The sequence below is a fragment of the Cyprinodon tularosa genome, unplaced genomic scaffold, assembly GCF_016077235.1.
Source record: "Cyprinodon tularosa strain WSP-4 unplaced genomic scaffold, ASM1607723v1 ctg499, whole genome shotgun sequence".
NCBI classification, from domain to species: Eukaryota; Metazoa; Chordata; class Actinopteri; order Cyprinodontiformes; family Cyprinodontidae; genus Cyprinodon; species Cyprinodon tularosa.
This window is the reverse complement of record NW_024039228.1, coordinates 583,989-598,433: the sequence shown is the minus strand read 5'-3', so window position 1 is coordinate 598,433 and position 14,445 is coordinate 583,989. Positions and strand designations below refer to the sequence as shown.

The 14,445-nt window shown below is 37.3% G+C and overlaps 3 gene segments (V, D, J or C); all 3 read right to left on the bottom strand.

Annotated features, from left to right (window-relative positions):
* Nucleotides 1-4,012: 4,012 nt before the first annotated feature.
* LOC119794969 lies at nucleotides 4,013-6,906 on the bottom strand. The segment is given in 4 exon segments: nucleotides 4,013-4,145; nucleotides 4,643-4,748; nucleotides 6,395-6,697; nucleotides 6,814-6,906. Coding segments are annotated over 4 exon segments (591 nt in total).
* A 1,844-nt stretch (nucleotides 6,907-8,750) lies between these two features.
* On the bottom strand, nucleotides 8,751-9,319 carry LOC119794968. The segment is given in 2 exon segments: nucleotides 8,751-9,115; nucleotides 9,240-9,319. Coding segments are annotated over 2 exon segments (429 nt in total).
* A 1,245-nt stretch (nucleotides 9,320-10,564) lies between these two features.
* Nucleotides 10,565-14,178, bottom strand: LOC119794967. The segment is given in 4 exon segments: nucleotides 10,565-10,576; nucleotides 11,864-12,016; nucleotides 13,314-13,639; nucleotides 14,098-14,178. Coding segments are annotated over 4 exon segments (555 nt in total).
* Between the last annotated feature and the right edge of the window lie 267 nt (nucleotides 14,179-14,445).

The window sequence follows — 14,445 nt, the reverse complement described above, 5'->3', positions numbered from 1 at the left end:
TGAGCCTGTTTTTAAATGAAAAGAGATAATGCAGAGCAAAAAAGAGGACCCCAAAGCTTTGTCTAGGAGAAAAGCAGGACTAAACATTGAAAAAGAAGCCCATCTCTATCACATATAACAAAAGCTGTTAATGGCAGCAGCCCAGTTGAAATCTTCCTCGAAGACAGTGTCACAGCTAAACAGAGCTCCAGGCCACAAAAAGCTACAGACATTAGGAAAACAGACCATAAAATTAGGGGGGAAGCAACAAGTAATACAGAACTGGAAAGATGAAGTAGAATCAGAAGTGAAGCAGATTAATAACAATTGGTCCCTATGTACTCCAGCAGGTTACTGTATGCATATAGCAGCATTACTATAGAGATTTTATGGGGTTATTTTCTAGACTGAAAGTGACATTTTACCCTCTGCATGCTTAAAAACAAAGAGAACATATAAATAACATGACAAATACATTACATTTTTTCTGAATGTTGAATGGACAGAGGGACAGACTGATATGCAGACAGATAGTGCTGGTAGAGGTAGCATCTCCAGCAACACTTAAATATTTGAAAATGATTTTGACAGCAGAAAAAAATGGTTGTTTCTTATCAGTTCAATAAGGACAAGAAATGAAAAATATTTAAAGAAACCGGTTGTGTTGATTTTTTTGCTTTAACTAAGAGCCATCCACCCATCAAATCCTGTCTTTTTCTAAAATTTAAGTTGTGCACATCAATATCCCTCTTTTTTAATAGCTTTACTAACAGACAAAAAAACAAACAAACCCTAACCTTTAGGTATCTAATTATATAAAGCCTACATGGAAGAGAAATGAGAATACATCGTCTTATCACTCTGATAAGACCAGCTCTCTGGTAAAACAAAGTAGTGGCTGCATCATGCTTTGTTCTAGCTTTTTTCCCCCTGTAGGAACAGGAGACTTCTAGAGATTTCAATAAACTTGATACTAAGGCAGAGGTTCCCTTCGAACAGGACCACAACATTTAACCTACACCCAGAGCTACAGTGGGTTGGTTTAGCTTAAACTAAATTAAGTCAAAGCCCAGACCAAAAGCCAATGAAAATGCTGATGCTGATGTTTTTCCAAAGAAATTCAGACTTCAGATAGGCAAAGCAGCTGAAACTTATTCCAAAAGAATTGTCACTGTTTTTGCTCCAAACATTAGTTTTGCACAGTTCAAATATAAACCATACTTTTTTAGATTTTTATGTATAAGAATATGAAGACTTATATAAAATTACGCTTTCACTGCATGATTCTGGGATACATTTTGTTTGTCTATCATATAAATTCCCCAATAAAATAAATAAAAATAAATAGAGGTTTGTGTTGTACTATATATAACTATATAAATGTTCACATAAATGTTACTGTTTAGGTTCGTTTCTGAAGCGCAAATCAGTAGGCATCCTGCTTCCTTCATGCACTAGGGGGCACTAAAAGCAGTAAAAAGAAAATATCTGCTGAGATGCAGAGTTTGATGAGACTGATAACATTAAGCTAAATAAATCAAAGACTGGTAATTTTTACTGTTTGGTAAAAAAAAAAAATACATTCACATATAAACCACAATAAAGCTGACTGCAAGACTGACTGGAAACCACCGATGATGAAAACATTTAATAGTTTTTGTGAAGATCAGAGGGATTTTTTGTCATTGTGCTTTGCCTGCTGCACAGAAGTAGAATGCACTGTGCTTCTCCTCTGCAGAAGAGATTACAAGTGAGGAGTTTTTTAATGTATTCACACTCAGATCTCCAGAGATGTTGAACTCCTTCTCGTAGGTCTTCTCCATGGTTTTGTCCTTGAAATTCAAAAATCCAATGAGGTCCATAGCTGTGTCTCCAGGTGGGCGCTGGTACCACAGCATTAGCCTGTAGTCAGTTTTATCATGTGTACAGAAAATCTCCACTCTGGCATTAGCATTTACGATGAGATCAGAGTGAGAACGATGGACCTCAAAGGCCGAAGCAACACCTACAAATTAGTTTTGGTAAGTATTGTTGGAAAAAAAAAATATTAAAGTTGGTTGTATCTTAATATGTTTTTACCTGCCAGGCATAGAAGGATGAAGATGGGATTCATTGTACTCCTGCTCACTAAGCATTAGCTGAGAATCCACCTTTAAATCAATTTGGATTGTTATTTTTATTATTTTTTACCAGATAAAACTTTCTGATATACAAGTGAAACGACATGTAATGAGCACCTGATTGTGTTGTGGATTTAACTAAAACCTCAAGAGGAAAAGGAAGTGACGAATAAACACAAACCCTCCTTATAGATGAGGTCAAAGCTTTTTGTCTAAGTTCAGCAAACTGCAAAAAGAATAAGACTTTATCTTAAAATGTCGTTAAAGTTAGCGTTTATACACCGAGACAATGTCTTATGTATTAGGATGATCTAAAATCTAGTTTCTGAGCCCCACTTTATACTGTAATTAGTTCCTATATATTAAACTTTTTATCTTATTTTAAAAATCATTGAATTATACTTTCTAAGTTTATTAGTTTTGGCTGTTGCATTATATTTACTTTTAGTGATTTTCACAAGATGTCACATGAAAAGTTTGTTTGTCTGAACCAAATTCCTGTAAAGATGATTATTTATTCAGTTTAAAGCAAATGAAAAGATCTCCTTTACTCTGGGATGCACAACTTTGGCAGACTAGATTTGCCATTTTTGTAATCACAAATATGTTTGAATCTCTTTTTAGCCGAACACCTTTCTTATTGTGCTAAACTGAAGTCAGGTGCAATTACTACCCATATCACAATGCTGATCAATTTGAGAAAACATTTATTTTTGTTTTTTTCTGCTTTTTGTACAATACCACATTTAGCTGTAGATTGATGCAGGCTGATCCTGTGAAAGCTTGGCTGCTTATCAACAGAAATGTTACCATTTGTTAAGCAAAAAGTTAAGGTAATCCCAAACAGTAATCCACCTGATCAATCAAAATGCAAACTATAAGTACGTGTACTATCACTTAACCTCCCTTTCAAAAAATCTAAACTCTCCCTCTAAGAGAGAAAAGCTTTTGGTTAGCCTAAAAAGTCGTTCATTCAAGGTCAACAAATATCAACTTGCTAATATCGTCTGATCATTTGGTTCATAAAAAGCGAAGTTTGAAAAGGTTATTCTTTTATCTATTTAAACTGAATCACTATTCAAAACAACTAAGTTATATTTTAGATGTACAAGGAATGACTGTTTAGTCGAAATAAAAACAATATGATCATGTATTACTTTATTTTCAAATGTGGGTAAATACACTGCAAAAACTAATCTGAAAATAAATGTAAAACTTATTTAAATATGTAAAAATGTGCCCTTAAATTGAGCAGGTAAAATTATCTGCATATGGAATAAGTATTTTGGTATTATGCACTTGAAATAAGTTTTTTTTTTAGCTCATTTTAATTTTAAGTGATGAAATTCCATTGCCAAATTATCTCACATACCTGCTTAAATTAATAGGAAATACATTTCTTGCAGGACAGTTTAACTTACTTATATTTCAGTTTATTAATTTGTAGCCGTTGAATAGAACTGGTCTATTCCTAATTAAGATTGTTAAATCATAAAAATGAAAAACTGGTTCATGTCTGCTGCATAACACTGCCTGTTGTGTGAAATTTGTGATCTGTATAAATAATTTTTTTTCATCAATCAAAATTTCAGTTTTTAAGCTAAATCCGAACAAAGGCAGTTTGATAAGCAGCCAAGATGTCACATCACTGTTGCTCCAATACACTTGAACAGGTGGATTGTGGATGAAATGTTGAATATGGAATAATTTCTTAATTCCTAGCTCCCCCTAGTGGAAAGCAATGGAAGTGCAGATGTGGGTTTTGATTAATGCAGTTTATTGTCAGTTTTTGTTCGGCTGTTAGATCTAATTACATCACTGTGTTTGCTGACAGCACAGAAATAAACACCACTGTCATCAGGCTGTAAATCCTTCACAGTCAGAGCTCCAGTCTCTATGTTGTCTTTAAATGCTCAGTATTTGGTCTGAAGGTTGTCTCCATAGTCCTGCTGCCCACCATATACTGTGTACACAATGAGGGTCATGGTCTCCCCTGGACACTGCCGGTACCAGTACATTTGGGTATGAGAAATATCTTTCTTGTGGCTGCAATTCATATCAGCAGATCCGTACAGTAAACTCCAGCTGATCGTAGGATTCTGGATGACGTCCTGACAGAAAACTGTAAGGAGAAGAAAATGTATATATTTGTATATAATTTTGATAGATTCAGCAGAAGTGCTGCTCCATCCAGGCATATTTTTCAATCTACTTTTTGAGCTGGAAATATAATTTATTTAACTGTTGAAATTCACAAATCTTATACTAAAATGAAATATTTGTTACCTTGAATCCTCAATGACAAGAGCAGAAAAAGGATGTAGACGTCCAACATTTTTTCTGGCTCCAAAATGTTAGATTATTCATTAGAGGCTTTTCATATGATTTATATATCTGAGGGAGGATAAGTTATGTATTGCTTCACAGATCCTCCCATTTTAGAGAGAGAAAAAAAATGCATTCTTGACTTTAATAACCTTTTTAGGTGCAAAGCTGTGTCAGCCACAAAAAGGGGAGGAAAACACAGATGATGGTTCCTGTACTGAGGAGCAGTGATATTGATCACTGTGAAGCTGGCAGCACAGAAGTAAACTGCACTGCTGTTTGGGGTGAGAACGTCAAGGGTTAAAGTGCAGGTCTGGTTTTTATCTGCATTTCCACCCAGTTTTCACAGCCGGTCCAGCTTCAGGATAAGCCAGGCTATTATACATGTATCCCAGGAACTCCAGCTGTCCATGTTTCGTCTGTTTGTACCACAAGATCCGATCATAGAATGGGATAATGTGGGAGTATTTTATGATGGCTCCTGCTCCGAGCTCTTTTAGGACATGTTCAGAAACCTGGTTAAGCTGGCCAACTGGAGAGGAACCTATAAAGATAGGGGTGGGTGAAGTTATGGCAAAAACTATATTAAAGAACTTAAAAGTGTGGGATTAAATGCAAAAAGGTCCAAAACATTTTTTTATACTTTACCTGAGAGAAGAAAAAAATTGAAACTTATGTAAAAGAAAACCCATCATCTTATCATAAACTCTCATAAAATCATAAAGTGATATCTTGAAGCACTTTTACCTCTTAAATATGAGAAACCTCATCTACAAGGAACAGAGAAAAGGTACACAGGGAGGATCACATCAGATTGCTCTTCTTTATTTTCACAGTGGGAGATAGGCCACCACCTACTGGCAAAAAACTGAAAAAAACTCAGACATTTAATATCCCTATAAAAGTGTAAAGTACTGAGAATAGAAGCAAGTTAGTTCTCCTGAAAAAGAACTGTTTACAATTAAGTTACTGCACTATTAAAGTAACTACCTGTTAGGCAAAGTGACAAATACTTATCTAAAATGTCACAGAAATTGTTATTGTAAATAAACTTGTCGATGTAATTATCAAATATAAAATGCTTGATAATAATCAAACAGTTCAGGTGGTGGGATACATTTTGACAGTGTCCTCCATCCAATACATGAATTGCTTCAGCGCTAAACTTCTGTAAAGGCTGTTTCACCCTAGGTGCATAAAAAAGCACTCTTGTAGATCCTTCTTTTCAGCTGCTGTTAGATTTTATAATTTTCACTGCTCCCAACAGGCCTGTAAGAGCAAAAGATAACAGTTTATATTTTGTTTATTATTTTGGTGGCACAGGTGTTCAGATCTTCCCACATCTGGGGTGATTGCTTACGGGGTGTGGTCCCTTGTTATTTTAGAAGATAGGAGTCAACCCAACAGGCAGTTGTGTGAGGAGGTTTTGTCAAACTTTTCTGTTGACCGTCGCCGTTGTCATCGTCATTTGTAACTTTTTGGAAAAAAAGAAAATGCAAGTGGGGCTAAGGATGGCTTCTTGGAGACACGTCACAGCGCACAAAACTTCTCAGCCAGCAGCGGCTCTGTTGGTGGATCGAAGTCGCTACAAGGCCCATTCAGTGTGTTTACAACTATGCTGTTTGTTTCATAGTTTTTTAGCGGGGTTAATGTGTACTTTCGGACATTAATGCTTTCTTTGCACACATTTTATAGAATATTTGCACGGTTTATTAAGAGTGTAAAGGCTTTTTTTCCCCCACACAGCTATTTCATCTTCCTATAAACTGGCTGCTGTTTTTCTTTTTGTCTAACTTGAAAATTTCTAAAATAGTTAACTAAGTTTACCAACATCACAGCTGATGTAATTGTATTTTTTTTAAATACCTGTTTGCATACCAAAGCAAACAATACAAATACAGAGCATGTAACCTGAGGAACAACACAACAATGAGGAGGTTTTCGTACTGAGCACCGGTACTATGCAGCACTGTGGTAGCTAGCAGCACAGAAGTAAACTGCACTGCTGCTTACAGTGAGCTCTTTAATAGTCAAAGTACTGATATCTCCTTCAGCTGCATTCCCTTTGATTGACACATTGACTCCGAGTTCAGCATTGCTGGTTGTCTGATAAGTGTAGCCCAGAAATTGCAGCTGCCTGTGCTCTGATTTCTTATACCAGAAAATTCGATTGTAGCTCCTAATGCTGTGGGAGCAGTTGATACTGGCATTCTGTCCTGGGTTTGCTGCTATATAAAATGGAGTCTGGTAGACTTGATCGCTGAGAGAAGAGCCTGTGGAAAAGAAAACAGAGATTTGGTTTAAATCTAATGGTTACACATTTTAAGATAAATGAATTTACCATCAGAGTAAATGACAGGGATTTGAAAAAACTTTAAAGTCTGATTACCTGAAACCAACGCAGTGTTAAAAGCAAACATTAACAGGAAGACATTCATGTTTTTTTATGGGATTTTGTTATTTATATTGCTAGTACTATGAGTGTTAGCAGTTATTTTGAACCTCTCCTCTCAGTGAAACCTACAATAAGACAAGAAGATCAATCAGTAGGTGGGCGGAGCCACAGTGACATAAAGAAGGATGTTTGGAGGGTTTAAAATACTAAGCTTTGGCTTAGTATTTTTATTGGCATTAAAAAATAAATTTCAGAGTATGAACCTATGGGGAGCTGTATATGATATGATAATTAAAATGCTATGTGTTTTTTTTCTACAGGTGATAAAGATACTTGATTTGGAGAACAGCTAAAAATTTTGTGTGGTGTAAAAAAAAAGATTTTTCATAGGTAATAGACTTTATGGGCCCTGATTTTATGAGGACTTGTTTTTATTTTTATAAGAACTTGACTCACCTTGACTTATACTGGTTCTTTTAAGGGTTTTGTGAAAGCTTTCTGTTTTATATTTATATTTGGTTTATATAGCTCATGACTGTGTTAACAAAAGCTTGAGATTTTAAAGCGTGTTTTAATCTATTAAGAAACAAAAAAATAACAACACTTTGACTAATTTTGTAAGGTTGGTTATGTACCTACGGTTATACAGAGGAGATCACATTTTCCTCACAGAGCTTCCAAAGAGAAGCAGTTTCTTTTTGAATCACATTTTTTAAAAACAAAAACTGCAGCAGCTTGCCCACAGTGTGATTAAATATCTCACAGTAAGGAATGATGCAAGTCTCATAAACAAGAGTCTGTTATGGCCTGTATGGTTCAGTCAACTACCCAGTGGCGGCTTGCCAATAGAGGGCGCTAGGGCATCTCCCCACACCTGATGACACTGATTAAGACATAAAAAAAAAAATAAATAAATCATATTTTTATTTTAGATTAAATTGTAAAATACTTCGAAATATATATATATATATATATATATATATATATATATATATATATATATATATATATATATATATATATATATATATATATATATATATATATATATATATATATATATATATATATATATATATGTTTTTAGATGTGAAAGATAAATGTTTAATCTGTAATGACTACTAAAGCCTAATTCCATTTTTTGTCAGATTGGTGATGTACTGTATTTCCACCCAAGGGTGCAAAAAGTCTTTCGGACCTCTCGTAATACATGCGCAGTGGCTCCTCGGAGCGCAAGAAACTTTCCCTGCATCCTTTCCCTGCAAACATCAGGATCTGACCCAGCATGGATAAAGACAGCTAGATTATGACTGATTTATGAAGCTACAATGAGAAAAAGCAGAGAGCATAGCGTTAGAGATTGAAATAACAAATACTGCAGGATAGGAGAATAGAGATAGAATGATGGAAAACTGACCCTCTGTCCTCAAGCAGTCTAAGCCTATAGCAGCATAACTATAGAGATAGCTCAAGATAACCTGAGCCACTCTAACTATAAGATTTATCAAAAAGGAAAGTTTTAAGTCTAGCCTTAAAAGTAGACGGGGTGTCTGGCTCATGGACTAAAACTGGTAGTTGGTTCCACAGGAGAGGAGCCTGATAACTAAAAGATCTGCCTCCCATTCTCCATTTAGAAATTCCATGAACCACTAGTAAACCTGCAGATTGAGAGTGAAGTGCTCTTTTAGGAACATAAGGAACAATTATTTCCTGATATAAGATGGAGCTTGGCCATTTAAGGCTTTATATTCTGGATTTAACAGAATGCCAACAAAGAAGAGCCAGAACAGGAGAGATATGATCTCTCTTTTTAATTTTCATCATAACTCTGGCTGCAACATTTTGGATCAGCTGAAGGCTTTTAGCCACAGTTTGTAGACTTAAATTTTAAACCTGTCAAAGAGTCTTCATACAAATTTCTATAGCTATTCCTATATATAGGTTTTCAGTGAAGGTTGAGGTTTTTGCACTGAGGAGCAGTGATATGCATCACTGTGGTAGCTAGCAGCACAGAAGTAAACAGCACTGCTGCTCACACTGAGCTCCTGTATTGTCAGAGTGCAGTTCTTGTCTTTGTCTGCACTCCCTTCAATCTCCACTTTCGCTCCAGATTCATAGGTACTGCTGCCCAAATACCTATAACCTAGAAGCTGGAGCTGCCTGTCCTCTGATCTCTTGTACCAAAGCATAACGTTGTAGTTCTGAATGCTGTGAGAGCAGTTGATATTGGCTGAGTTTCCTGGATTTGCCTGGATGTAAAGTGGAGTCTGGCGGACTTGATTACTGAGAGAAGATCCTGTGGAAGAACAAAACAATATGTATTTGCATCAAGTAATTCAACTGTGAAAAAGAAAAACACTTAAAAAGTACAACTGTAACAGTGAAAGTTCTGGTAATTTGGTACTAGAAACAGGGATTACCTGAAAACAGCAGAGTGTTTAGAGTTAGTATTAAGATTCTGACACACATTTTGTCAGGTATCATGCCACTGTTGCTATGGTATGCTTAGCAGCTGAACAAACTGAAGCTTTTTTTAGGCAACATGAGTGATTCTCAAAGAGAGGGGTGTAACCCTATAGGGGTGTGAAGTAGGAGGTTGGAAGGGAGTGACAGTAACCTTGTTGTTACAGATCAAAGTGTCTAATATTTTTACTTCTAAAAGCTCCTCATTGGCTCCCCTACAGTCTAAACCGAATGCTGCAGTTAGGATTTTAACAAATCTAACAGAAGAGCTCAGATATCTTCTGATCTGGTCTCACTCCAATGGTTATCTGAATGCCTGAGAATTAATCTTAAAATGTTGGTTTTAACATTCAGAGCAATTCATGGCCACACCCCTAAATACATTCTGGGCCTTTTCCATCCTCTATCTCCATTTTGGAAAGTAGAGTCTGTGAGCCAAATGTTGTCGGTGGTACCACCAACCTATGGAGACAGAGCTTTTCAGGAAGTTGCTCTCTCACTGCCTCATTCATATTCAGAGAGGCCATTACTAAAACACTATGTGATGCTTGTCTGATAAAGCTGCTAAAAGATAAAACCTGACTTACCTATTTATGTCCAGTGCTTATCATCTATGTTGTAGTGGCCACCTTCTAGTTATCCAACTCTCTGAAAATATTTTTCCTCTTTTATCCCCAGTCTTTCATGAGCTTTCTAGATGTTGATGGACTCATCTGGTAATGAACAATATATCTCGCCTGGGAAATGACTTTTAGATGGCCTCCATCTACTTCTCTGCAAGATTACATTCTTTGATTTGAGTCTGGAGCTGGAGTGGTTCAAGAAATTATTTAAAAAACATGATTATCGACCTTCACATTGGAAAAATAATTTATTGAAAATTGACCAGTTTTTCTGAAAAGTGGACTGATTTGTTTTTACAGCTGTCTGAGATAAGATTCAGGATTGCTCTAGCCTTAAATGTTTAGGAATGTTACCTAGTAATGTGTACAAGATGAAACAGTTGAATTATCATGGAGTTAAGTCATTTTTACCTGCCGTTTCTTTGGAAAAGAGGATGTCTGATATAACAGGTTTGTTTACAAAGAATGATCTGAACCATAACTCTATCTATGATTTGGGAATGTATAAAACAAACCAACATCAGATAATGCTTTGAGATTTTCTGATAATGTTCGAAGAATCCAATAGTTTGTACAAATACATCTCCTATGTTGCTCAGGGATAAAGAACTGAATTTGAGTGATTTATTGAGAGACAAGAGTTTATTTTCCCACAGCTTTCACATGGCTACCTGAAGAGAGAAAATAAAATCAGAGATCTTTCAACACTGCTGATCCACTCAGTGTTCACCATCTCCTGACTAAAGGTTATATCACAAATTTATCACTATCTTGTGCATTCATGCTCTTTGTAACACCATTATATCTGATCATGCCTGTTGTTTAATGGTACGGTGTGTAATAATCACTGAGATTTACTGTCATAAATTGTGTTTATAATGTATATGTATATTGTTTATTATCACTTATGAACTGAGAGTCTCAATCTTTATATTTGCCTTGACTTAAAAATGGCTATTTATGATTACATGGGAGCAGTGATGGGACTAACGGTGTTGAAAGTAACAGCGTTATTAACGCCGTTACCTTGTTTTAGTAATGAATAATCTAACTAATTACTTTGACTGTAACTATAACGCAGTTACCATTGCAGACACCCTGTTACTGCGCGTTACTCAGGTCGCACAATGAACCTTTTTCAAATGATAGCCTATATGGAGAAAGGGAGAAATATGGATGGATGGATGGATGGATGGATGGATGGATGGATGGATGGATGGATGGATGGATGGATGGATGGATGGATGGATGGATGGATGGATGGATGGATGGATACTCTGCCTTTTCAACCTACTTCATTTTTTATTCTAAACATTATTTGATGGCCTTTGTGGCAGGGATGGAGATCCATATTTTATGTCACACACAGAGTATACATCTAGATAGATAGATGGATAGATAGATGTTGTAGTATCTATAACAACCCAAACACACAGGATTTCAGAATTAGACATCCCCAGTTATTGATTTCATATACTCAGCAGATCTGAATGCCCTGTTAAAAAAACTTCACATCGCGTTCCCCCCTGGTGTCATTTACGTTGAGTTGCAATAAATGGCAAACTCTCTGCAGGTTCTTGTCTTTGTCGTCCGCTCTATTCAGCTGGCGGTGAGGGTTACGGGGGCGAGAAACGCAAAAGTAACGCAATAGTTACTTTTACTAGTAACTACTTACTTTTATTGTGGAGTAACTCAGTGAAGAGTAACTCAGTGAGTGGGAGAAGTAACTACTAACTATAACTAATTACTTTTTCAAAGTAACGTGCCCAACACTGCATGGGAGTGGGTTTACATTTGTCATGGCAAACATCTTTTGCCCTACGGAAGCACAGAGCTGACAAACTAGAGACTATACTGATCAGTATTCACTCGAATGGGACTGCAGCAAGTTGGAGGCCTATATACAATCAAAACAAGACTAATAAAATACTAAAATTATCTATGTAAACTAGACTTACACTGACCAGGGTGTGCAGGTGGCGCAGTGGTAAGCTCGCACGACCCATGGACGGAGGCCTTAGTCCTCGACGTGGCTGACCCGAGTTTGAATCTGACCTGTGGTCCTTTGCCGCATGTCTCTCCACCTCTCGTATACCCCCTTTCCTGTCAGCCTACTGTAAGAAAAATCGAGCCACTACAGCCGTAAAAACTCAAAAAAAAAAAAGTCTTGCACTGACCGCAAACTGCAACCACCCAGTTATTATGAAGACCACCATTTTAAATTGCCGTTTTTTTATTTTAATTCTATTTTTTTTTTACATTTCCTGATTGGTCTCACATCTTTCTCAGACTGCCAAAAAACAGGGGGTTGTCTCACCTGGACAACAGAGGTGAGGGAAGATGGCATCCGTGAGCTCAGGCAGGAGCAGCAGGGAATCAAGGTGAGAACAGTGACTGAGAGAGAGCTCCATATTTGGAATGAGTCAGATATGGAGCTAAGCAACCACAGCGGTAGAGGCAGCACCTTGCCGCTGCTAGCTCAGGAAGAGAGCTGAGGAGCACAGCGGTAGCTCGGAGAGGCCTGCCCGCAAAAAGCACTGATGGCCTGGAAGAGGATACAGCTGGCCAGGGTAATTAAAGGCTAAATACGGTGGACTCAAGCAGAATGACGGAAGATCGGATTTGTCCGATGGGTGGAGATAGGTCTGAAGGCAGAGTAGAGTTGCTTCGGCTTACCGTTAGGAGGATGGCATTGCCAGGGCAACAGAGCAGGAAGAGAACAAGGCTAGGCTCTGGACACTAACTGCTGTAGATGGTAAGAGGGCCGCTGAAGATCAAAGCAGCCGATGGCAGGAATGAGCGGCGGAGCGGGATGAGAGAAGCAGCAGGTTGTCTGTGTCTATGCTGGAAGTAGGATAGGAAACAGTCCTTCTAGGGCTAAAATAAAACAGCTTTTTTTAAAGCTTGATGTAGCGATCTAACGTGAATGGATCTCGTCATCTCGTCATCACTTGACAAGATGGATAAAGCGAAGTTGCAGAAGCCATCTTGTACAATGGAGGTCTCCGTATTGATGGAGGAGAGGTTCATGTCGCTGCAATGTGCAGTTTGACCATTTGATGTTACTGAAAATAAAACATTTTAGCTTTGAAGTTGTATAATTATTTTGGATGCTGCTAAAGTAATTAAAATCTAAAACTAAATTGTTTCAAAGCAAAAACAGCAGCTGTACCCATGTTTCCTTTTCAACAGCCTATGCAATTCATTTTAGGGGTTACTCATTTCTGCCAGTATGTGAGCCTTAATATCTATATTTTACAATTTCTACATTTGAGTTACAGACAGGCTAACGATACATTATAAGTAAATGTTAAATATTTTGGGTAAAAAATATGAATTAAAAGTGTCTTTAGACCAATTTGTGCAACACTCTGGTTTTTTTTTCAATGAAGGTTGAGGTTTTTGCACCGAGGAGCATTGATATGCATCACTGTGGAAACTAGCAGCACAGAAGTAAACAGCACTGCTGCTCACATTGAGCTTTTTTATTGTCAGAGTGCAGTTCTGGTCTTTATCTGCATTCCCTCCAATCTCCACTTTCACTCCAGGTTCAATAGAACTGCTCCCAGGGAACTTATAACCTAGGAGCTGGAGCTGCCTGTCCTCTGATCTCTTGTACCAAAGCATAACGTTGTAGTTCTGAATGCTGTGAGAGCAGTTGATAACGGCTGAGTTTCCTGGATTTGCTTGAATGTAAAGTGGAGTCTGGCGGACTTGATTACTGAGAGAAGAACCTGTGGAAGAACAAAACAACATGCATTTGTATAATTCAACATTGGAAAAAAAAGAACATGACACAAAATTAGTGTTGCGCCGATGCCGATACCCGATACCTGGCTGTGCAGTATCGGCCGATACCGATACCATAATAATGTAAAATTATCGCCATCATAACTTTGTCAAGTTGCTGCCTACCTTTGTGAAGCAAGAAAAAATCTAATACAAAGTGAATCCACTAGAACTTTTTATTGCCTACCAGGAATGGGTGACAATAGTTGAATAAACTTATGGCTCTCAAAATGGTATCGGCGCCCTATTTGTTGGTACTCGCCGATACCGATACCATCATTTTAGGGCAGTATCGGGACCCCGTGCGATACTGGTATCGGTGCAACACTACACAAAATATAACACCATACAACACCACTCTGGGTTTAAGTTATGATATTGTAATACAGTAAAGAGTGATTACCTGAAAACAGCAGAGTGTTGAGGGTTATTATTAAGATGATGACTCTCATTCTGTCATGCATCATACTGCTGTTACTGTGATATGCTCAGCAGCCTATTCAATGGTTTAAAGCCTCTAATTTGAGGCTACAGCAGAGAATGAGTGCTCTATAGGTGGGCGTGGTTACAGCAGGCTTAAAGTCTACTATCATATTTGTCATATAACATATGGTCTAACCTCATCAAAGCAGGTAATACAGCTGCAGTGGAGGGTAATGAAAAGAGGAGCAGTAACATGCAGTACCGTTGTAGTGAGCAGCACATAAGTAAACTGCTTTTAATGCTGAGTGCTTTAAATGTTGGCGTGCAA